Below are 24550 nucleotides of genomic sequence, written 5' to 3'. Positions count from 1 at the left end.
TTAGCTATATTTCAAAAACTTATGATTTTTATTTTTATTTTGCATTCAACACAAAATGCGTTTTTAAGGATGATTTTGAACTGGACATTAGTCCAAGATATTTTTGCGCGATATTATTCCAAAAGCGTATGAAAGCGAACATTGCTCAAAATGGTTACTTAAGAAAATGGACAGAAAATGTGTATGTGAGATAATGGATATAGCTCAAAGTTCACAATTAAGAAAATGCGCATGGCTCAAAATGTGTGTTAAAGAAAATGCGCATGGCTCAAAATGTGTGTTAAAGAAAATGAACATGGCTCAAAATGTGTGTTAAAGAAAATGAACATAGCTCAAAATGTGTGTTAAAGAAAGTGAACATGGCTCAAAATGTGTGTTAAAGAAAATGCGCATGGCTTAAAATACGTGTTAAGAAAGTGGACAAAATTAAAAAAAGATGCTTCTTTTCAATGTTGAACCCAGAATTTTGGATAGGGGTGGAAGAGTATATTATAAATGTAAATTTTCAGACTATCTTATAAACTTTCAAAATAAAAGCAAATCAATGTCAGTTTCTTCAAAATCTTCATTTTCCCAAATTATTTTTCTGAAGTTTGAAAGATCTGAACATTTTCAGGATTTGAAAACATTCTAGTGTCTTCAGTGGGAAAAAAAATCTTGCCACGAAGAAAGTTTTTAACGTGTTAAACAATTTTACTTATTTTTACATCTGTTTTTTTTCTAGAAGGAAATACACCTATATGAGAATGCTTTGCTCGTAAGTTTCTAAACCCTTTAGTGGTATTTAAAAATCGAAATTCCTACATTGTAAATTTACTGCTACTATTGCAAATTTATAGGACGCGTGGCAGCCTTGTAAAAAGAACTATTGTTTTTTTATGCCTTTTTTAAAAAAAAAAGACAACGTAAAAAGAATTTAAATGTTTCATGCAAATAGATGACATCACATTAAAAATTTATTTGGATTCATTGGTAAATTCTTTTAAAAAAAAGAACAATATTTAAAAGGTTCAATGTTATGCTTATTTCTACAAACACCCCTTTTGAACAATAGCCATTATATGAAATACGCATTTTGAGCTACACCTATTTTATTAAATGCGTATTTTGAGCTTTTTCCACTTGCTTAAACACGTACTTTGTGCTATGTCCCAAAAGCAAAGTTCACCGAAGTATGTTTGAAGCATCTCTATTTTAGAACTATTTTATCAGCCGCATTTAGAGACCCATTCTATATTAAATCGGCGATAAAAAATAAAAAACTTCGATGATAAATGACAAAACACATAAAATTTACAACCAATATTTTGAGTTTAACTTTATTCTTCCGCGTTTCATCACTCAAATTTTTGATCAAAAAATAAGTTTTTGCATTTTTTAATTTCTCTGGAAAACAATTGTATAACATTTGATTTTTTCCCATATTGATTCTAATTTATATTCGTAAAAATTGCCTCCTGAACTTTTTCTTCTCTAGATCGTGTACGTCAATTTTACGGGTGAGGCAAAACTGCACGACGGTTGGTTAAGCGGAGTATCTACACTCCGTCGGACAGATGAATGCGAGCTAAACACCACTCGGACAACGATATCAGTTTCAGCTCATCTTGGACTCAGTAATCTCAGAGTATCATACAGAGGTATTTAGTTTCATTCTAGCTTTATCCACTAAAAACATGAAATATCTTAATCATAATTTAAAAATGTAATCATTAAAAAATAAAACAAATGATTTTACAGTAATTGTGAGGACGGAGCCTCTTAGTTCATGCATACAGTAATCGCTTGTCTTAATGCAAGCAAAACCTTTCATGAATCTAAATAGATTTTAATATGAAATTAGTTACGCAATTGAAAGATTTTCTGTCCCCACAACTCAGGGTTGAATTAAATGTAACGACAAATTGTTTGATGCATATCGATTAAGAATCACGAAGTCTTTCATGAATAATCGAAATCGAATTGATAAGATATTACACATTAATTAATGCAAAGTTTTGAAGCTCGCGACAGACTTTCTTGTGAATTTAAAACGAACATAAATAATGAAATAAAGGGATAAATTATGAAAATAAGTTTTGAATTACAGTTACAGCCCAAGTGAATTCATTATTTATTCTCTTTTAAGGTTAACATAAGTACTCAGATAGAATTCTAATAATTAATATTTCTCATAAGTGAAATAAAATAACCCATCATAGATTCATTATAATACTACTTATTTCGGAAATCTATACAGGCAATTAGGAAATAAATTTGTGAACGTTAGCTTTATTGAAGGCTTTTCCAACAGCTGGAACATCGGACTTTGTTTTTGCGATGGAAAACAATTTTTTTAAAAGTTAAAAGCTTTTGAAAGCACAGCAGTTATGAGTAATATCCGGGCTCGTACCAGTATACGCAGTCTGATACAAATATAATTTTAATTCTACTTTTCCTCTTTCTTTCGAAATTTTTTCATCAAACTGCCCAAAACAATGCTATATAACTATTAAAATAATCAGTTCTAAACTCAGATAACTGATCACTGATTATTTTCTAAGTAATTTTATAATAGATTGCATCAAGTTGTCTTATTAGATTGCCGTATCAGATTGCTGTGCGAATTTTTTTCAAAATGTTATACGCTCCATAATGATACAAGGTGTTATAAAGGAAAACAATGTGAATAATGCACAAATAAATGTACAGATATGGGTAAAAATATACTTGAGGGTGTCCCTTGGCGAAATTGGCAACTTATGTTTGGCGCCATTCCTGCTTGCGCGGAACACCGTGGTAACAGGAATAGCGGCCAAAACATAATAATATTTCAATAAAACAACGGAAAATTTCAACAAAACATCGGCCAAAACTTTATAAAATTGCAATGAACCCAATATAAGCAAAATTAATAAACCCAATAAAATGCATTTTGAATCGAAACAAAAATTAATGGAGTAAGCAAGTCAATCACTGTTTTTTTTCCCGTTGTTATTTAAATCGTACAGAAACTTAAGATTTATCTTATTTACTGTAGTCATTTTTAAGACCAGTAGCAAAAGTAACCTTAGCAGTCGGTATCCAACGTAGAACTAACGAACCTCTGAAATTACATATACCGTTGAACATTTAAAAATAACGCTAAAATCTAAACCAATCAGAATCACGATTGGGTTTCAACATCGCCCAGCTTGGCGATCAACCACGATCACAACTTGGCGAGAATCAAGGGGCACCCTCAAATATAGTCTACCCCAGATATGGACATACTACAGTTTAGACTCGATAAACAAGAAATCTCCTCAGTTACAAGGTGTGTTTGAAAAGTCAAAGGACCAATTATTTCAATATCTCTGAATTTATTGTAAACATGTTCAAGAAAGCTCAGATCGGCTGATATTGGTAAAGGAGCAAAATGTTTCAAACCGTCCAGGAATCAAGGACAGGTTTTTTTCCCCCTTCAGAATATCCCTTAAGAGATAAGCGGTGGCTGGTTGATTTTTACTGTTCTCGCACCAACCACAGTGCTGGTGTAAAATATCTTCAGTGGTAGACGGATCATGAGTTAGAATCCCCTTGGCATCGGGCTAACGGTTTTCGAGGTTTTCTTCATGTAACGTAAATGGGGGTTAATTTCATCAAAAAGTCCTTCATATAGGAAAAAGTTCACATTATATATATTCCTTAATAAACAGCTTTGGAAATTTATATAAAATTTTTTTCTCCTAATTAATAATTTATTTTCATTTTTGTTTTTTCCAGGAAAAGCCAAATTCATGGCCTTGGGTCCATCAATCATAGTAGGTGGTAAAGTGAATACTGTAGAATTCTACTTCCGAATCCGTCAGACGAATAAGAAGGGTGCAAAGCCAGTTTTAGAAGAATTCGAAATAATGGAGTTATCCACCATTTGGATCGAATTGTCCGGTCTTGGTCCTTTGACTTGGGTATTGAAATGGCTCCTGACTGGAATCTCAAAGTTGGTGGAAGACTTCATCGTGAATAAAGTTACTGAAAAAGTACAAGAATACATGCAAGCAGAATTTGAGAAATTATCTTTCCCTGTTTGAAGAATAATACTCATGCGGCATCTGAAAATAATAAACAGAGTAAGGTCTTGTAAAGTACTGAACTTTATGTATGAATCTTTATCTGAAATGCAAAGTAATATACTGAAAAGAAAAAACAGTTTTAAATTTTTGAATAATATTTGCAAAAACTGTAAAATTAAACTGATAAGAAAATAATTGTTTTAGTAAATAATAGTATGCAAGTCTCATACGACATTAATAGCGTTATCACATGATACAATATGAATGTGATGTCTGATAGGTGTGTAATTATTTTGACAAGAACTGCAATGCAGGTTTAATATCTGATTTGAGAATAATTATTTTAATAAGCAAATTATATAAACTCGATGCTGCATTCGAGAATAATTACCCTCTCAAATAACAGGAATAATTCTTTAACACATAATATAATACAAGTTGTGTGATAGGAGAATAATTATTTTAACAAAAATTGTGACATATGTCTGATGTGTGATATGCGAATAATAGTTTTTACAAATAATTTTGCTCATGAACTATTCACAACATTTTTTTTTTTACATCAATCATTTTTTATGTAAATAACATATGTGATTTTTAACAAATAGTTTGTAATATTACTTTGATTAAAATGAAATTTTCTGAAATGTTCTTATTTATTTCCTGTAATTAAGTTTTATGATTATCAGCAAATTGAATTATAGCTGTTTTAGTAATCTTTACTATCTTACAATGTATGCTTTACTATTTATTTTTATTGTCTTAGTTTTCTCATTTCAACAAGCACTGAGTAAGCTTAGGGGAAAATCGAAACTAAGAGCATTCTTAAGAAGCGCGAAATTTTTGGTTTAAAAACAAATTATTTTCATATGCATGTATAATTTTTCTTCTCTTAAAGGTCATATAAGACAATTTAAGATCATATAAGACAATATAAGACAATTTTTAATGGAAAAATGCGTTTCAATAACAACTTACTACGACATATTGCATCTGGATAGTCATCAGTTCTTCACGGTTCTGGACTTTAGATTCCCAGTTTTCCATTTTTATCTTTTTCAAGTTGTATTAATATCTCAGGACCATCTTTTTCTTAGTCTCTCACGATAGGGCAGCAAGGTCGAAATATATACATAGGGGAAGAACTCTCACTTTCATAGACTTAATGTAAACCAGTCTCCCCCAAGGTTTCGTGCGGTCCCTGTGTATAAAGGGAAAAACAACATTCAGGAACACGGCAGTAGAAGTTTTTGAACCGGTTTACACCTTCCAACTACTACTGATGTTGGAGAAGAGTAGGAGGCGAAGAAAATTTCCCTTTTTATTTATTTTTGGTTTGCTCTGCATTTTTACACTATTGATAAACAGAACTCTACTAGTAATTAAGATATATCTTTGAGAATACATTGATATTATCCATGTTAATTAAATATGCTAACACATTTTGGCATGGAAAGAAAGAATAAAATGGTGGTTAGGGGGAGGCAGCATACCCAATCATACAGACCAACTACCGGTTCACAGGTGACGTGCCATATGACTGTCACTTTGATTCTTAACACTATATTGCCACAAGGAAGGCATTTTGACTGCTTTTTAATTCAATTAGAAAAACAATGATATATAGACATAATTTCTAAGAATTTTATGCTTTTGTACAGCATAGAATTTTTTTATTGTAAATATTTACTAATAACTTGTTTATAACTGTAAATGGTATAAAAAAAAAACTAAAAATTGACTTTAAACAAATTTTTTCAGGCCCAAACAGATCCAAAACCTTTCGCCATTTTTTTTCTGATTATTAAATCATATTTTTTATTTTTTTTTTTAATTAAGTCTAGGCTTCACTTCTATGCAAGAGCACACGTTTTAGAAAAACGTCATAAACACACAACGTTGCTTGACAATATCTGGTAAAATTTTGTATCTTAAATATTACTTTATGATAATTGTTTTCTGTTTGCATGCCTCTACAAATAGTTTGCCTGAGTAAGAATAATTAGATTTATTCTTTTTGTAAAAAGTTAATATGCATAAAGTAGGGAACTATTACAAATGGTACATTCTTTTAATTTTCACAATCATTTACTTACATTTTCTTCTTAGCTAAACAAATTTTGTTTGAGAACTTAGGAATCATAAGATAACATGTTAATAACTTATTTTAACTCAATGTTAACTTATTTAAATTCACATGTTGATAATTCAATCAAATCAACAAATCAAACAATGGCTCAACAACGTCCAAATGTGATAAATTACATTTTTGATGAGCTATAGTATAAGTAATTGTCGTAATATTCATTTGAGTAATAATTTTTTCACATAATTATAAATATTTGTCTAAACAATTTCATTAAGATCAAAAAAGTCTTTTCAACTTAAGGATCTTCCACTTTATCGAGCAAATTATTTCCAATAAATAATAATTGCCCACATTAGCCCAGATTTCTATTATTCGTAATAAATTTTTAGTGTCTGTTATACTGTCGGCATCCAAATGAGCCAGACATACATTCTGCTTTTATTGTTATAGATTAAGGAAAAAGAAAACAAACAATGTGCACAGAAAGTCAGCGAAACACATGCAGAAAACAATATCATACCCTTCTTTGAATATTTTCAATAAATATTATTTGTAGGATCGAAAACAAGAACCACAACATGGAAAATCAGACATTTTTCCACTCTGCTGCATTATGATGCAGGTTTCCGTATAATGGTAGCTTTCCACGGAATCATATTTTCTTCAAAAGCTACCGCAGCGACGTTATTCCGCCAAGGCCAGAGACCTGAAAGGAGCACTAAATCTTCGCCCATCTAATTTTCAGCCTATTTTGGCGATATTTCGAAATGTGCAATAGATGTAAGAGCAAACTGTTGACTGTAAAATGAATGTTTTCTCTTAGATTTCTAAGAATTTTTTTTTCTTCTTCCTGGTGGGTTATATCGCTTGAAAACGAAATAAAATATTGCTTTTTATTACAATTGCAGAATATCATTCTGTTGGGCAAATTTTTTTCTTCTCTACAAAATCTTTGATTTACGAAACCCTTAGAATAAATGTTTACAGATATCTAAAGACAGATTTATAAACAATGATTTGAAGTCGCGGTGGCGTCTGGTGGTATTTTTAAGTAGAGAGTTACGAAAATATCGAAGAACACAATGGTTTGGTGACTTTCGTTTTAGCATATTTCAGTAATATTCATTCCAAAATGAAATAAAAAATGTTCTTACATCAAGCATAAGCGTATCGACCTATGTGTTTTGTTTCATAATATTTGTCTGGCAGGCATTGTTTTTAACAACAGTTTAGTTATGGAATTATATAAAGAAGTCAGGGCTTGAAATTTACGGTGGTTCGTCAGTTCGAGACCATTGATATTTTAGTCTGAGAACTATAAAACAATTATTCATGGTCCTGTGGGCCAGCCATCGATCTTAAGGGTTTTAAGTTTTTGATTGTCTGTCTCCTATTTTGGTCACGAAATACCATATTTCATTGGGAATTGTAGCTTTCTCTATATCGCAATTTTTTATTTGAGTTCACCTTATTAACTTCTGTTACGGGCAAGTAACTGCCCCACTAAAAATAGTCTGAAGATTTTCTTTACAAAATTCTGAAGAATATCCAAATTTCATTCAAGCCATCATAAAATAATTATTACTGGTCTCTTGGGCCAGCCATCGATCTTAGGGGTTTAAGTTTTTGGTTTCGTATTTTGGTCTGCGTTTTTGTCACAAAATAGCGTATTTCGTCGGAATTGTAGCATTATACACATTCTCTGAATTGTAATTTTTCAATAGAATTCAGTTTATTGACCTAAAATCTATTAGGGACGTGTAACTGCCCCAATAAAAATAATCTGAAGATTTAATTAACAAAATTCTGAAAAAAATCTAAGGGTATTTCCTCCACTCCTTAAGCTACTTTTTCTTCGAATTATGTACTGATATTATTTTCTACTGAAAATCTTCAGAATAAGTTCTCTAAATTTTCTGCAAAATTAGGCTAAAAAAGCAGATCAAGTACTTTCAGAAGTTTTTCAGAAAAATATCTTCTGCAGAAAATCTTCAGAATGAATTTTCTATGAAATATAGGCTTAGAAGGTAGAATAAATTCACGCAAATTTATTTTTTTTATATAATAAGCGAATAATAATAAAAATATTTTAAAATTTTCTAGTAGTTCTCGTCAAATAAATTTTTTATTTATTTGAATTAGTACTAATCTAGATAATAAGTAATATTAGTTATTGATTATCTTGATTATAAGTAGTAATATTAATTAGTTAATAAAAAATAGTAATAAATAAATTAAAAAAAGTGCGTTGATTTTAGCATCTGAATTACCTTTTGAACTATTGGCGAGATTTAGCTGAATAAGTTAAAAGAATTTTAACAAGTCCATATTCTTGATTCTAGATTAATTCCTTGGTAATTTTTTTTTTACTATATTAACTATATTGGTAAAAACGAATTACTTAGTTAACGAGAATACATCGGTCATTTTATTCTCCAGATCTCAACGTTTGTGGCATATTTTTGTGGATTATTCTTTATTAAAGATCAAGTTTAGATAAATAATCCCTAAAATATACTTAAAACAGTTATTCAGTAGCAATAAAGCCTATCGATGTGTTGATATTTCTGCTCTATATACGGTGGCCAGCATATCGATCTTACTATAAATAAATCGAAACTTCGGTAGTTACCTTTAAAATTTATACAAAATATTTAGACTCGGTTGTTTTTCAAAATCTTATTTTTTTTTTAAAAAAAATTTCACATTGCTTAATAATTATCGCTCTGTATTTTTTTGTTTCTTAACTGATGCTTGTAGCATTTATTCGTGACTGTTAGGTTGATTTTTTTAAAATTTTTTCAGATTTTACTTTTGTAAAAATGAGTAAGATAACTTTGCATAATAAATTCTTATTAATATTATTAAATTCTAAAAAATTTTGAACTTTTCAAATATAAGCGATTTTTTCCCCTCTTCGATTTTTATTTGCTCCATTCAGCATCTTAGATCCCCTTCCCGTATCTATGTATTTTTCCACTTACATGTTCGGACCAGCATGTAAATATTCAGAAAAAAATATTACAAATTAATCATGTAAATATTCAGTGCAAAGGAAAATGTAAATATTCAGACAAAGTTACCTTTCTCATTTTATTTCAATTTTATTAATAGGTTTACTATATCTCTTTGCATAAGAAAATAATTAGCGCAAAAGTTTATAACATCGTTTTAACCCTTTGACGTTGATTTTTTTTTAAACATATTTTTTCTTTACTTTTTTTCATTATTTCGTAATTCACTTATTTTTTAGGTCAAAATAAGTGAAAAATGTTATATTTAGCATTTTAATAATTTACTGTTATGAAATACAGCATGAAACATTGGTGTCTTACTGTGCTTTTTACTGAATTTACTGTGCTTTTTTCCATAGCTCAGCGCAATTTCACATTTTTAACTTCTATAGTTTTTGAGTAGCTAAGCAATTAAGCGTAAAGAAAAAAATAACAAAAAAATTCACAAAAAAAATAAATTTTGAAAAAAAATTGTGTTAAATTTATAATCAGATATGGGCGTTTCAAGATGCCAAATTTCAACTCTGTAGTTGCATTCTTTAGGCCTGGAGAGCTGCCCGTATGGTACTTTTTGCATCGAGTATAATAGTTAATAATTTTCGAACTAAATATCGAACATTAATTATTTTCATTTAATTGTGCTCTCTGTACTTTTTCATACAATCCATCGAAATGGCAAGTTTCTAGGCCATATAATTTCTGCGTTGGAAGACAAAATGTAATTTTAAGTTCAATACAGCAACGTCAGTGGTTCGATTTTTTAATATCAGGAGACATTGTAAATATAATTTTTTATCTTCAAATTAATAATCGATGCATTCGTATGTTCATGTAATCAAAAAATTATGTTCCGAGATGTTTAAAGTTTTATTAGGGGATGTATATTGTAGAGTAACATACCCGGCAGGGCTTGCAAAATTTTGTGACTTTTCAAGTTCTGATACCTAGACTATTTAATTTTATTTTATAACCGTCGTTGAACAGCTGACCCAATTTTGGGTTTCCGACTACTAATGTTCAACTCCGTAGCCTTGTAATTTTGAACCCGATCCCGAAGACAAGGGAACTCCTGGATCAAGTATTGGGAGAAATTTTGCTTGTGGATGACTTTTTGATGGAATTAATCCGCAATTGTGTTACATGGAGAGGATGACCACAAGAACCTCCCACGGTTAGTTTGACGGTAAAGGGACTCTAACCCATTATCCGTTTACCACTGAGGATATTTCACATCAGCACTGTGGTCGGTGAAAGCTGGATGCGGATTCGTATCGACCTGCCATCGCTGGGATTCAAACCCGGTTCACCTCGTTGGAGGACTAACGCTCTATCCCCTGAACCATCGCGGCTCATACCTAGACTATACAGAACTGCTCATACCTAGACTATACAGAACGGTTCATACATAGACTATACAGAACGGCTCATACCTAAACTATACAGAATGGCTCATACCTACACTATACAGAACGGCTCATACCTAGACTATACAGAACGGCTCATACCTAAACTATACAGAACGGCTCGTACCTAGACTATAACAGTACGGCTCATACCTAGACTATACAGAAAAAAAATAATAACTGCTTTAATGTTTAAAAATACGAAATCATTCTATAAATATCATTAGCTCCAACGGAATATTTTAATGCCAAAATTTTATACCGAAATCTATTTTCAAAAGAAATAGGCGAATCTCGCTTTAGAATAAAGCCATCGACCAGGAAAAAACAGCCGCGAGGGGGCGATTGTTGCGGCGGCATTCGAACATTCGAAATACGGCCCGATAGTCCTTCAGAATTCTCCGCTTCGACGATTGTTCCTCATGCTTCCCCAAAACTTTTACGACGTTTTCATTGGACAGAACAACTCCTTCAAAACTTTACCTTTTCGTTCGAATTATTCACAAATATATTTTTTATTATTGCTAAATTTAATTCGGAAATGGTGAGATAGAAAATTAGATTTTAAGAAATGTGAATATTGTTGAAAATTGTCGTATCGAACTTTTTGTTACAATCAGCCAAATACTCCAAAAATAGCAGTGATTTTGCTGTATATATTTCAAAAAAAAAAAAAAAANTTAAAAAAAAAAAAAAAAACATCTATTAAAAGACAAGGAGTTGCTGGAAAAAATTATTCTCGAAAAATATTTTTCACAGCTGTGCTTTTAATAACAATTATTTGGATTTGAGTCTTTGCTGGATAGATTTACCTTAAAACAGCAAAAATTTTTATATAATTTGGGAATTATTCAAATTGAGAAACGTATCAATCAAGGATATATGCAGTTTGAATTTAATTACATTATTTGTGATTATTTTACATTTTGTGAGTTATAAAAATTGTTTAAAGGATTATAATTTCGGAAAAATTGCAATTTATAATCTCATTTTTTCTGAAGAATTATAGATTCGATGCCAAGTTGCAAAAGAGATTAACACTATGTTTTTATTCGACATGCCAAATATTTTCAAGTTTAGCCTGATAGCGTGCTTCTGTGCTGCACGTAAGTATTATCATGATAATTTTTTATTAACAAAAATGCCATTAAATAAAATTTTTTACTTAAAACAATGGTACTTATCTGTTTAGTAAAAGTAAATTTTTTTTTATTTGAAACAATGGTACTTATCCTTTTAGTAAAAATAATTTTTTTTACTTAAAGCAATGGTACTTATCCGATAAGTAAAAATAATTTTTACTTAATTTTAAGCAATGATTATTATTCGTTAAGTAAAAATAATTTCTTTATTTAAAAAAATTGTACTTATTCGCCTAGTAAAAATAAAATTTTTATTTAAAATAATGGTACTCATCCGCTTAGAAAAAATAAAATTTTCTATTTTAAACAATGGTTTTTATTCACTTAGTAAATATAATTTCTTTATTCAAAACAATGGTACTTATCCGTTTAGGGAAGCCATAAAAAAATTTGCAAACTGTTATTGACGCTAGTTATATAGTATGACGCTAGTAATATATACTACGCTAGTAATATATATTATACGCTAGTAATTTTAATTGTTAATTTGTACTACTGGTTATTGTGGTAACAGTTAATAAGTAGCTAATTTATTAATAAAGTCGGCATCAACGTTTGACCAATATATTGCAATTACAATTTTACGCTTCAATCAATTTTAACATTTAATTTGTAAATAATTTCTATTACATTAATGATATATTTTTCTGTTTTTATTACTTTACAAGTCGATTTTCTATGTAAAAATGTAACAGTATTTACTTTCTTTTTTCGGAGTTTTTAAATAAAATAAAAATTAAAAAGAAAGGTAGGGCATACGGTTTAAGTAACTTCTTAGACATTTTTACAGCATATTAATATTTTATCTCTTGGGAATTTTGTATCCTAATCGAAATGTAAAGAAATAATCAAGAACCTGTAAAATATCCCATTATGATAACTATGCAAGAAATGCAAAAAATTAAATTTAATGATTTTATGCAAAAATTAAAAATGACTAAAAAAGTTAATTAAATTTAATAAATCTTTTTAAAGAAATATTTAATCCCTTTTTTTAGTTAATTTTCTTCTAATTTACATATATTTCTAAGCAAAAATCGCATTTTCTGCTCTTATATAAAAGCCGGGTCTCGTGAGATTCGGTACCTAATATAGATCCTGCCCTCTTCCTCCGAAATAAAGGTAATTAGTTATATTTCAGAAAGAAATGTTGATTATAAAAGTATTCATATATTAGTAAATTGGATTAACGGATTTAATGCTTTTGAATATTTTTAAATAATTTTTCTGCGTTGATTTACATGTTTACAAGCATTTTTAAAAATTGTTCTACCAAATATTTTTTATGGCTCGTTTGGCGAAAGTTAGCAGATTCCTTTTCATTTTTTTTGTTATCACTTTACTTTAATATCCCTAAAGAATTGTTTTACACTTTTAGTGTATAAAAATTTAGCTCGTTTGGCAAATGATACTTGGTGCTTCTATTCATGGGTATTATGCTTAAATGGTACACAGACTTTTGTTTAAATGGTACCAATTAGTGTTATACCCTTAATATTTGCCGACTTTGCTTGTGCTCATTTCGTTTTACTTGAAGATTTGAAGCTTCCTAATGCTTAAATAATTCGTTTAATATTTTGATCTATTTCGTTACAGACTAATAATAATAACGACGGCTGATAATTATAAAATAAATAATAATAAGATTAATAATCATAAGATTACTGATAATGACTAATAATAATAAGATGAATAATAAACCTAAATATTAAGGACGGCCAAATAATATTCTGAATAATGCAATTTCATTTTGTCGACAAATGGTTTTAAATAGAATACATTAGACTGTTTTATCAATTCTTTGAATATTTTAAAAGCAAAGTTTTATATTAATAATTTGAAAAATATCTTGTCCTCTTGCTCAAATCATCATTTGTTCTGTGTTTATTGTATTTTCATTCTTTGACATTGACAGGGTTGTTTAAAAATGTAGTTTTTATTTTTTCAATGTGGTTTTTACTTGCATTTTTTATTTTTTTAAATTGATTGTTTTCGGCACTACATTTAGAATGTAAAATATAGTTAAATTTAAATCCCACCAAGATTGATGGGTACCAGCTTGTCTGGGAAGTAAAGGCGGCCTGTTCGCAGTGTTGACCACATTTCCACAATCATGCTGTTGGTGACGAAACTGTGGAGCCGTAACCTCCATGATCTCCCTGACCCACAACGGGCTGTTTCGTGAATGATTTACTTAGTTACTGATGGAATGTTTTAGTTAATTTAGAAAATTTTAAAATAAAAGAATGCTTCTAAATTATTTATATATTAAAAGATTATTCATGTGATATTAAGATTACTTTTTAGAATCTGCGCTGGTCATTTCATTGTAACATATTAATTGTTATGCCAGAATTTGTATTTAGGAAAGAGGGTACCAACTCGTTTCAAGTGGTTCTTCACTCTTTTCTTCTTTTCTCAATTAATTTACTAATTTGTAATTAATTTAATTTCTTGAGATATGAAAACCAAATGAAAAACTGTTTATCGAAGCAGTGAACAGTGGAAAACATTCGATTGAAATCGTAAAACTAAAAAAAATATACGAATGTCACAAGCTTTTATTCACATCCTCTAAAAATTTCAAAATCCGCAATTTTTGATGTTAAAAATTAAATTTGAAAATCGGGTAGGATAAAAGCGAGTTTTTCTTCAAATTTCTACACGACTTATCTTTAATGTGCACGTGACCTATCTCAATAATAGGTAAACGAAATTTTAAATTCATGATGAAATATTGTAATTACCTTATCCTTACTTTGATTAATTAAATAAAGGAAACATATAAAGGATTCCTTTAGAAAAATAAATCCTTAAATGAAATTTAAATACTTAAAAATGATAGAAAATGACTAATCTCTCCATAAATTGACCATCTAAGTTGACATCTAAAGTATTACGATGCAAATGGTTAACGTGTGTGAGGTTTCACTGCCCCAAAATGGTAATATTGATTGAAATGATTTTTTTATGTGCTCTTATGATTTGATTGTGGAACTAAAATAGTACGGATGTAACTAATGAGCCGAAAAAAAGTTATGTGAACATTGCTCCAAAAAAGAGGTAATCTAAACACTGTGCCAAAAAAGGTAATATTGACTTAGAATAATCATTTCGTTAACACTTATGATTTGATTGTGGAATTTCAAAAGTATCCTGATGATTAATGCGCCAAAAAAGGCAATATTGGCTTCGAATAGTCTTTATGTGAACACTTCTAGGTTGAATGTTAAACTAAAAACGCACATTTTAACTAATAAATTCATAATGATACCAAAACGGTACTGTGGTCTCTAATGGTTTAAACTTAAAACTTCTTATTTTGTTTCAATAAAAGTTTGAAAAGAAATTTTACCGCTATGCCATGAAACTCGATTTGAATAAAGTTATAAATTCTGCAAAAAAAGCTGAGTTATCTTCCTCTGGTTCCAAATAGAAAAGCAAAATAAATTTTTTTGTTGTTGCGTAAAACTCATAATTGTTATCATCGGTTTGTCAAACTGTTTCTCTTAATGATAAATGAAGGGTGTGGTTTGTATTGCTGCCAAAAATATACTCAAAATGTTTATTTCACACTCTTTTGTTTTGATTCAGGTGTGTTACAAATTTCGGATCTAAGTGCACTAATCGATTTGATCCACTTATTAAAATAACTGAAATTTAAGTGTCAAAACAATTTAGTCAGAGTTTCTTACATTAGCCGTTTACTGCACACATTGATTTACACCAAAAAAACTAAGAGGGAAATTCGGTGAAAAAATTTTCAATATTGCTTCCATTTTTGTCGTTTATGTGTTATGGTGTTATTCTTTAATAATTGAGAGATTTATTCTAGATATAAAAAGCTGTGACTAGTTTAAGAACTTCGACACTTAAGTTTTAAACATTTCAAGAAATGGAATATTAATTGATTTAGGGAGGGAACTGCTCATAAATAAGAGGTTTTCGAAAAAAGGAAGTTTAACTATTCTAAACAGAAACTTTTTTATTAAAAATTTATACAATAAGGGGAGCTAATTTTTTTTTTAAAAAAAACGTATACTGTTTTATCAATTTTTTTACTTTTTGTTTCATAAATGTGCAGAAATTTTCGGCTTACTTATCTTTTGAAAAAAATATTTATAATAAAAATAATATTTAATAAAAATATTAGCTAATAAAAGCAATTAACTAATAAATACTTTCTTTTAATCAAATTTTATTCGATTTATAATATTTTACGGAATGAAAAAGATCTTTTTACTTATGGTTAGGCGTTTTATTTAGATAATCAAGCTGTTTTTATGAACCAGAAAATTTTTACACCTGCTCTCTTCGTTTTGCAACTCCTTAATTTATTCGCATTAAATGTGACTCAAGGAAAAATTATCCTTCTTTTCCTTCATATGCAAGAGTGAGCGCTACTCTTTTTACATGTCAAACTCTCTAGTTGCATTTTTCTGGGCTTTAGAGCGTCTTGCAGGGTATTTTTTGCTATAAGAACATTAAAAAATATTCGAACATTCTATTGAATTTTAATTTTTATAGACATTTGTACATCCCGCATATTTCCCATATACATCATTGCAATTTTATGTTGTTAATTGTTTTTGTTCTGCGAAGGGAGAAGAACAGTTGAACTCTTGAATTAGATGGGGTGTCATCTATGTTTTATTTTAAAGAGAAAAAATAGAGTAACATAAAGATATTTTGGATTGATTTGGATTAAGTATGAACGATTTTGTTACTTTTGATTTGTTGGAACAACGAAATATAGTACCTGCCTTATACATTGTTCTTGGTAGCATGATGGTATGTACAAACGGAAAATTGCTTATTGAACTTTTCAGAAAAAAGAGAATTATTTACAGATATTTTTTTCAAACAGAGTATGCAACGACTGAACTAAAATGACATAAAAAATTAAGCACAGCTTCTAATGTATTTTTAAAAAAATTTTAAATCTGAAAAAAATCTATTAAATCTTTATTATTAAAAGCATCATTTGAATTATATTATTTAAATTTGTTAGACAAAAAAAAGAACTGTATAATAATGCAAAAAAAAAAGTTTCTTATAAGCATTGATTTAAAAATAATACTAAAGGGAGTAAAGTTTTCAACCAAAGCTATTTTAATGCTATCTAAAATTTCACAAGATAAAATATTATGTAAAACATATTTTAAGGATATATGAGACTTAAAAAATCCTTTTGTTTGGAAGATTTCCTGATACGACATCTAATTCCATTAAAACTTTTTGAAGACAAAACATGGAGAGGATTAGGTATAGGAAATATTATAGTATATCTGAGGATATTATTTTCTTTTGTGCTTGTATGAGACGTTTTCTTAAAAGAATGAAAAAATAAGATTTTTATAAATCCTTAAAAATGGGAAGTTGTTAAAGAAGTTTTTATTTTTTTAATCCTCAACGGCACATCATTCATATTATATATTATTTTACTCTAATATTGGCGTTGAACAGTCGATTCAGATAGATTTGCGCTTCCTAAATGCGTAACTTGAAAAAAAAAAAACAGCTGGAATTTTGAACCTGACGCAGAAGATTATGAGACTCCTTGCACAAGCATTGGAATAAACTCGCCAACAAAGAAGTTTTTTAAAAAATTAAATAAATAAATGATACAATAAATCTTCATTAAATATCAATGTAAGTCAAATAGTTGGCTTGTTCTCTACTTCGCGTATTTGTGTTAGCACTGCGGTTTGTGACGTCATGTACACTTGTATCAAGGTCCTGTAAGGTGCTCTGTTCTCTATTTTTCCATTTCATCAGGTCCTTATTGTATGTGACGAAATTTATGTGACAAAAAAACATTTAAGATTTTAAAAAAGAAAAAAAATCTTGCAGCTAATTTATGTGACGTGGCATAACTTTTCATCTCCTAAAGTTCTCGATTTCAGTTCGAAAAATTTCCGGCAGATGACGGTCTATCCCTTCTACCGTTTTCCCCTTTGAGTTTTGATGTCTAAATATTATATTTTGTGATAGAGACATTTCATTGTGGCTGATGGTGAGTACTTTGAAAGTATGGAAATGTGATTTTTACTCACTGAGAAACTTTTTAAAGAAATGAGCTGTGATTTACAATAAAATTTAAAAAACTTACTTCGAGTGCCATCTGCTGAAATATTTTTGAACTAAAACAGGAACCCTGGATTTTTATATGAATTTACTGCAACACATTTTTTTTCTAAACCGTAACTGTTTTTCTGTTATAATTTTTTAAAACAAACCCCTCTTATTTAGGTTATTCTGTGTGTTTTTTTTCTATAACCAGCGATAAATAGCCGATCCAGAATGGATAGCCAACTAATTTTAAACCCAACTCGGTAAACAAGGAATACGCAAGGAAAAATTCGCTTTTATGGAGGACACTTCATTTAATAGTAGCCCACATATGCGTAGCAGGCGGTGATATGATTATCTCGTGATAATTCCAATGGTAAGGAGTTCAAATTCCTGATATGTCTACCATATATTTTATATATATAATTGGGTATATTTTATATTAGCNAGCTTAAATATTTAAAAAAAATTAAACAAAGCGTTTGAATCAATTTTAAACTGATAACGAAATTATTGCTTTAAAATTAAAAAATAATAATAAAAACTGCGCCAGATAAGAGTAATTGAAGCAGTTGCTTTATACAGCGCATGTGCGGAAAAATTTTTTAAAAACAATTATCCACGCGCATCTGAAAGTGGATGAATATCCCAAGACACCCCTGTAAGGTGCTCTGTTGTCTATTTTTCCATTTCATCAGGTCCTTGTTGTATGTGACGGAATTTATGTGACAAAAAAACATTTAAGATTTTAAAAAAGAACAAAAAATCTTGCAGCTAATTTATGTGAAGTGGCATAACTTTTCATCTCCTTAAGTTCCCGATTTCAGTTCGAAAAATTTCCGGGAGATGACGGTCTATCCATTCTACCGTTTTCCCCTTTGAGTTTTGATGTCTAAATATTATATTTTGTGATAGAGACATTTCATTGTGACTGATGGTGAATACTTTGAAAGCATGGAAATGTGATTTTTATTCACTGAGAGATTTTTTAAAAAAATGCGTTATGATTTACAATAAAATTTTGAACGAACTTCGACAAACTTACTTCGAGTGCCATCTGCTGAAACATTTTTGAACTAAAACAGAAACTCTGGATTTTTATTTGAATTTACAGCATGTGTTGGTTGTAAACGTAAATGTTTCTAATTACAATCAACACTAAAACAAGTATCTCATAGAACAAACTCTTTTACTATCACAAATGTACACAAAGAATATATACATGTTGCCAACAAAAGAATAAAGGTAAGAAATAATATAATAAATAATATAATAAATAATCACCGCATCTGCGTTCACGCATTTGCGTCTGGTAATCACTGCATCTGCGTTCACGCACTTGCGTCTGGAACACAGCAACACATTTTTTTTCTAAACCGTAACTGTTTTTCTGTTATAATTTTTTTAAAACAGACCCTCTTATTTAGGTTATTCTGTATATTTTTTTCTATAACCAGCGATAAATAGCCGATCCAAAATGGATAGCCAAGTAATTTTAAACCCAACTCGGTAAACAAGGAATACGCAAGGAAAAATTCGCTTTTATGGAGGACACTTCATTTAATAGTAGCCCACATATGCGTAACAGGCGGTGATATGATTATCTCGTGATAATCCCAATGGTAAGGGGTTCAATTTCCTGATATGTCTACCATTGGGTATATTTTATATTAGCCTTGTTGACGTTGCGATCTGGTAGCAGAATACAAAATGATAGACTAGTAGTTATTGCTGGGACTAGAACGTGTGTCTTCTCGTGAGGCGGCAAGCACCAAAGTTACTAAAATAAAAAATTATAAAAAAATATATGCGCATAAGGAACGTAACTGAAAATCCCAATCGTAGTGAAAATGAAAAATTTAGTACTTAACCAAAGTCAAGAAGCTGCGATTATACTCGTATTTTTTTAAACTCAAACTTTACTAAACACATCGATTCATGTCATCAAACAATCGATACAATTTTGTTGCATATTAATATTACGCTTTGTTATGTTTAGAGTTTGCTCCCGTGTTAGACTTTACATCAATTACTTATTGCCATTCCTCCTCTTTATTTTTCATAAAATGAATATGAATTTGGTTCCTAAACTATAAATAAACTCTTCATTCAATTTGATGCAGATCGTATCTTAAAACGCAAATTGAAATGCTATGGAAACAATTCCAATCACTGTCATTACTTGCTTCCGCTTTAAAATGTCATCTTGTATAATCAATACGAGCTGGTTAATTTCTAAACATAAATTCAAATTCTTAAGTGAAATTAGTTAAACAGGAGGTAGAAAAATAAAAATAACCATAACTACATTAATTCAAATTCAAATTGGAACAGCTCACAAGGCAGCTAAAACCAAATTCAAATCATATAAACTAGTAATAATAAAAATTTACTCAAAATTAATTTAAATATAATTTAAATGAAATTTAAATAAAGTAGTGTGTTTACAGAGCAGCACTTCATCAGGGGACACACTGTCTGTAAACTGTCTAGTTAATTTCTACACATGATTTGTATTATTTATTATTAGCATTTTTAATATTTTTGCGTTTACATAATATATTTTTTTATGTACAAAACTCTACTTCCATTTATCACTCACTAGTACCTTGATACAATTAATTTAATAGTATACTTATAGAAATATATCTATGTACTTATAGTAGTGTACAGAGTAGTCCATTCAGAGTGGAGTGTGTTAGCGATTAGTAATATATCAGCAGCTACTTTTTAAACAAAATCTGCCATACTCATTTTTCATGTTTATTAACAAACGCCATAATATTATTAAAGATCAGCTTATATATTTCTAAATGCATTAAAGCAAAATTATCATCACACTTCACTATCTTTAAATGTTATAAAACTAGTCAAGTATTAAACCTTTTCGAACTTTTTTCGTCCAAGAATTTGGTATACGTTTACGAGAGATCAGGAACGCCATCAAGATGTAGTTGTACTGTCCAGGATTAGGTTGTTAATTAGTCATATTATTTCGGCACTGTCACAATTCTTTCAACAGTAAAAATGGATTTTTGGAATTTCGAAAAAAGCTAGGTGCCAAACCTTTTTGGACAGTTCTCTGTTTAATATTTGATAAAGTGATCTTGATAAGGTGTTACTCTTTAAAATAAAGTTCCTTGATTGTGTACCATAATCGAACCTATAAACGAAACCTATAAACGAATCGAACCTATGAACGAAAGCAAAACATTATTAAAAAATTTTAAATATAAATACATATTTACAAGAAGTATCTCATATCCTGCCTCCCGATGAACAAAGAAAAAAAAATCAAATATTTAAAAAAAGGAAGGGAAACTGCGCTTCACTGAAATCAAGCCAACTGCTGTTAATAGCCAACAAAGCAGCTATGTTTAAAAATAACTTTAAACACATCATATTGCATACCATTTAACAATCCCTGAAAGATAATAGCCTTATTATAATACTAGATATTTCAAAGATGGTAACCCTCAGTTCTGGTACAGTCTGAAACTTAGCATATTCAGCCAAACCCAGGAAACAATATGTGTCCCTGATTTGCTCTGCAATATATGAGTTTCTAGCATTTCTATGTGATCTGTAGTCACAATGCGGGCTGATTAAGTACACAATCATAACTGTAACCATCTCACGTCATTAATGAGCCTTCAATTCCTTCTTTATTAGAACGGAAATCCTTTTCTCGTGCCTTACAAATAGAACATAAGCACGCCTGGCACATCCAAAAGTCTTTTCTACTTTCATTTGTTCGGAGATTACTTTCAACGCGGGCTATTGTTTCATTCTTTTTATCTACTGCATATTCGTGTGATATAAAAAAGGTAATTTTAAATATCATTAAAAATAAAGTTTAAAATCACAAGTAATAAAGTTTTTATAAAAACCTGAATGCATTTCGGTGTCGCGTGGCTCACCATCTTCAAGGTTAAATAACAGACATGGTAAAAAATAGATATGATTTAACACGACAGAGGTTACGTCATACTAAAGCAATACATATACAGTTATAGTTAAGACATTAAAATGCCAGAAAATTAAAAAAGTTAATAATTTCCAAATACTTGATAAATGTGGCATAGCAGCAAAGTAGTTTTAACAATAGAATTTTTATTTTTGATAATGTATTAGATGGAAGGATGGAGGCTTATTAATGGCGTGAGAAGGTTTCAGCTACGGTGATAAGCTTAACGTGGCTTTTTTCTTCGGTCCCATAAAGTTATCAAAAATAATAGACACTCATTTATTGTCTTTTGCTGAGAGAGTTGGTGGTCCAAGTTGGACTTTTTAGCAGGTTACCAGGGTTTCCATTCAAGTTACCGAATCTTCACGAGAATGGTTTTTAGATAATAGAGTTCCTGTCATGGAATAGCTTATTATTTTCACTGATCCCAGTTTCTAAGAAGACGTGATGAAGAATCTTCAGTATGTCTGTATATGCCAGTGTTAGGCAGTCTCTGAAGGTTACCATTAATAGAAACTAGGATAATATTGATGTCACTATCATCCAGGGATTATTAAGTGGTATGCAACGATATGAATTATAAGTAGTATTTAAACATTGTGGATGCATTGGATATTCATAGTAAAGGCATCATTTTTATATATATATTCAAGCTTCTTTAAATACGAAATACATTTGAGATATTCGTAGGTTGAGCAAGTTATTGCTTGTTAATGTGCATTTGTAAATAGACTTGCTTAGTAGATCATACTGAGAACCGAGCTCAAAATAGCAGAAAATACGTTTTATACTTGCAAGTATGTATCTTAGAAGGAATTAAACTTATAAATGTAAAAAAAATCAATTATTTAAACTTAATTATTTTTTCAAATTTTTTAATTATTGCATAAAAAATATAAATGTAAATTTTTAGCATTTTTCACATATGAAGGGATATTTTTATAATGTTCATGATGTTATAATGCTCTTCCCGTTATGTTCATGAGTCAAAGTCTATTAGACCCAAACAATAATAAGATATTTACTTGCCATTAAACTGTCAAAAAAGGTGACTTGAATGAAGTTCCTTACCTTAATTTTTCACAGTGATTAAAAATTGCAACTGACTAGGGTAAATTTTATTGTAGTTTTACATCGACAATCGTTTTGTAAAGTCATAAGAAGAAAAAGTGATTCTAAAATATTATTTTTTAAAGTGATAACATCGTATTAAATGTTGTCCACTATATTGGACGTTCAGTATCCTCAAGAGCTATCATTCAATATATGGCTAGCTCGAACAACAAACTTATTAGATTGAGTAAAACTTATTAAGAATTTATTACTAAGATGCGAACTATTAAAAATTAAATTGCTGCGCGAAAGGACGTCATCAAAAATGTAAAAAACCCGTTTCGAATTTTATTTCTCATTTTTCTTTACACGACTTTGTTCTCATAAAACTCCGCGTCATATCGAAATCAAAGAAAATTTTGTAATTTCCTTCGTGTGGCAACGAGAAAAAAAGCAGACGATATACGATAAAAAACAAAGACTTATTATTACATAAATGGCTCTGGAGCAAGTGTTCGTCTTAGTATTTGTCTCCGCAGGAAATAAAATGCGCGAAAAAGAATAAAAATGAGGGGTTTTACTGGAATGTATTACTGGAAGCGGTATTCGAAAACAATCACTCATCAAGAATTTATTGCATTCTTTATAAAGAAATCGTGCTCGTGAAATTGTTCTGTTTTTAACCGAGTGACTTATGAAATTCCCGTCTCAAAAAGCTTTGGCTAATGAGTCGAGACATGCTTAAGAATGAAATATACCTTCTTTTAATTTTGAAATATTTTATTTTGTTTCTGATTAATTTGTACCGAAAAAGAAATTACCCTTGCTTAAATGATACATAAAACATACGAAATAGAATGGAACACATATTTTTAATAGGTTCAAATGCATTGAGAATAAAATTCGGAATGTGTAATATTTGAAAAGACCGAAATCTATTTATTTATATATTTTTGGATATTTCTAACTTATTAATGCCTGAATCACAATTTTTCAATAATATCTTGTACTAGGGGGCAAAGTCCCCTGTTCGCTACTGCTCACCAACCCCAATGATTGCTTCGCAATAATTGCTTTTTCTTGGCAGAAAACAGTTTTCCCACTGAAGTTAAAAATATTCACTTAACATGTACTAAAAGGAATTCTGTTTACTTACGCTCTTGCACCTCTACTTCCCACGTCTAACTATTACTATCTATTAGTATTATAAACATTTAGATCTCTTGGTGAACAGAAGTGATTTTTTTAATCATAAATTTTTTAAATAACATTTATATTCTTAATACATTATATTGTTCAAACCAATTTGATGAGTTCACAGCCATAATTAAAAATTTCCACTAATAATAGCAGTACTGAAAAATAACTTTAAGTTAGGGATACAAAAATATTTAAAGGAAAACAATACCTTTACGACTTTTGTTAATTTTATGCTGATGACAGTCTAAACAATAAGGAAATGAAGGGGGGAAAACTGGATCCTACCACCTGATTTTCCGACCAATAAAAATGAGCCGACAACAATGGAAAAACGGTATCAGACCATTATGATTTTATGCTATATAGAGATATTAATTTTAAAAACCCTGAATTCAAATTGAAAATTTCGAAAAAATAATCCAGCTTGTAACATTTTTTTTATTTGAATTTTTTTATTTGAATTTCGTAAAAATTAGGGACGCATCGCAAAAGGCGAAAAAATTAATAAATAAATAAATAAAGTGGTTACACTGTATGATACAAGAATATTCGTACAATTATATTTACTAAAATATT

General features: G+C 29.6%; 2 protein-coding genes and 1 long non-coding RNA gene across 6 annotated transcripts in view; 2 read left to right on the top strand and 1 right to left on the bottom strand.

Annotated features, from left to right (window-relative positions):
- LOC107439415 (uncharacterized) overlaps positions 1-4681 on the top strand; it is a 246436-nt gene extending 241755 nt beyond the window's left edge. For all 4 annotated transcript variants that reach the window (XM_071177247.1, XM_016052005.4, XM_043045221.2 and 1 more), the window contains exons 7-8: positions 1478-1640; positions 3745-4681. In XM_071177247.1, the coding sequence (XP_071033348.1) occupies positions 1478-1640; positions 3745-4052 (471 nt within the window). In that variant the 3' untranslated portion in view covers positions 4053-4681. The remainder of the gene's footprint in view (positions 1-1477; positions 1641-3744) is intronic.
- Positions 3441-6959, bottom strand: LOC139424948 (uncharacterized). Its single transcript, XR_011636095.1, has 2 exons — positions 6644-6959; positions 3441-5235 (listed from the first exon to the last, which is right to left on the bottom strand). It is a non-coding gene; the product is annotated as an uncharacterized lncRNA (long non-coding RNA).
- A 3963-nt stretch (positions 6960-10922) lies between these two features.
- Positions 10923-24550, top strand: part of LOC107448316 (uncharacterized) — a 96140-nt gene continuing 82512 nt past the window's right edge. The window contains exon 1 of the mRNA XM_016063467.3: positions 10923-11646. Within this exon, the coding sequence (XP_015918953.2) occupies positions 11583-11646 (64 nt within the window). The 5' untranslated portion in view covers positions 10923-11582. The remainder of the gene's footprint in view (positions 11647-24550) is intronic.

The sequence above is a fragment of the Parasteatoda tepidariorum genome, chromosome 2 (genome assembly GCF_043381705.1).
Source record: "Parasteatoda tepidariorum isolate YZ-2023 chromosome 2, CAS_Ptep_4.0, whole genome shotgun sequence".
Lineage (NCBI taxonomy): Eukaryota > Metazoa > Arthropoda > Arachnida > Araneae > Theridiidae > Parasteatoda > Parasteatoda tepidariorum.
Note: the sequence above shows the minus strand (reverse complement) of the source record. Positions and strands in the feature narration are given on the sequence as shown.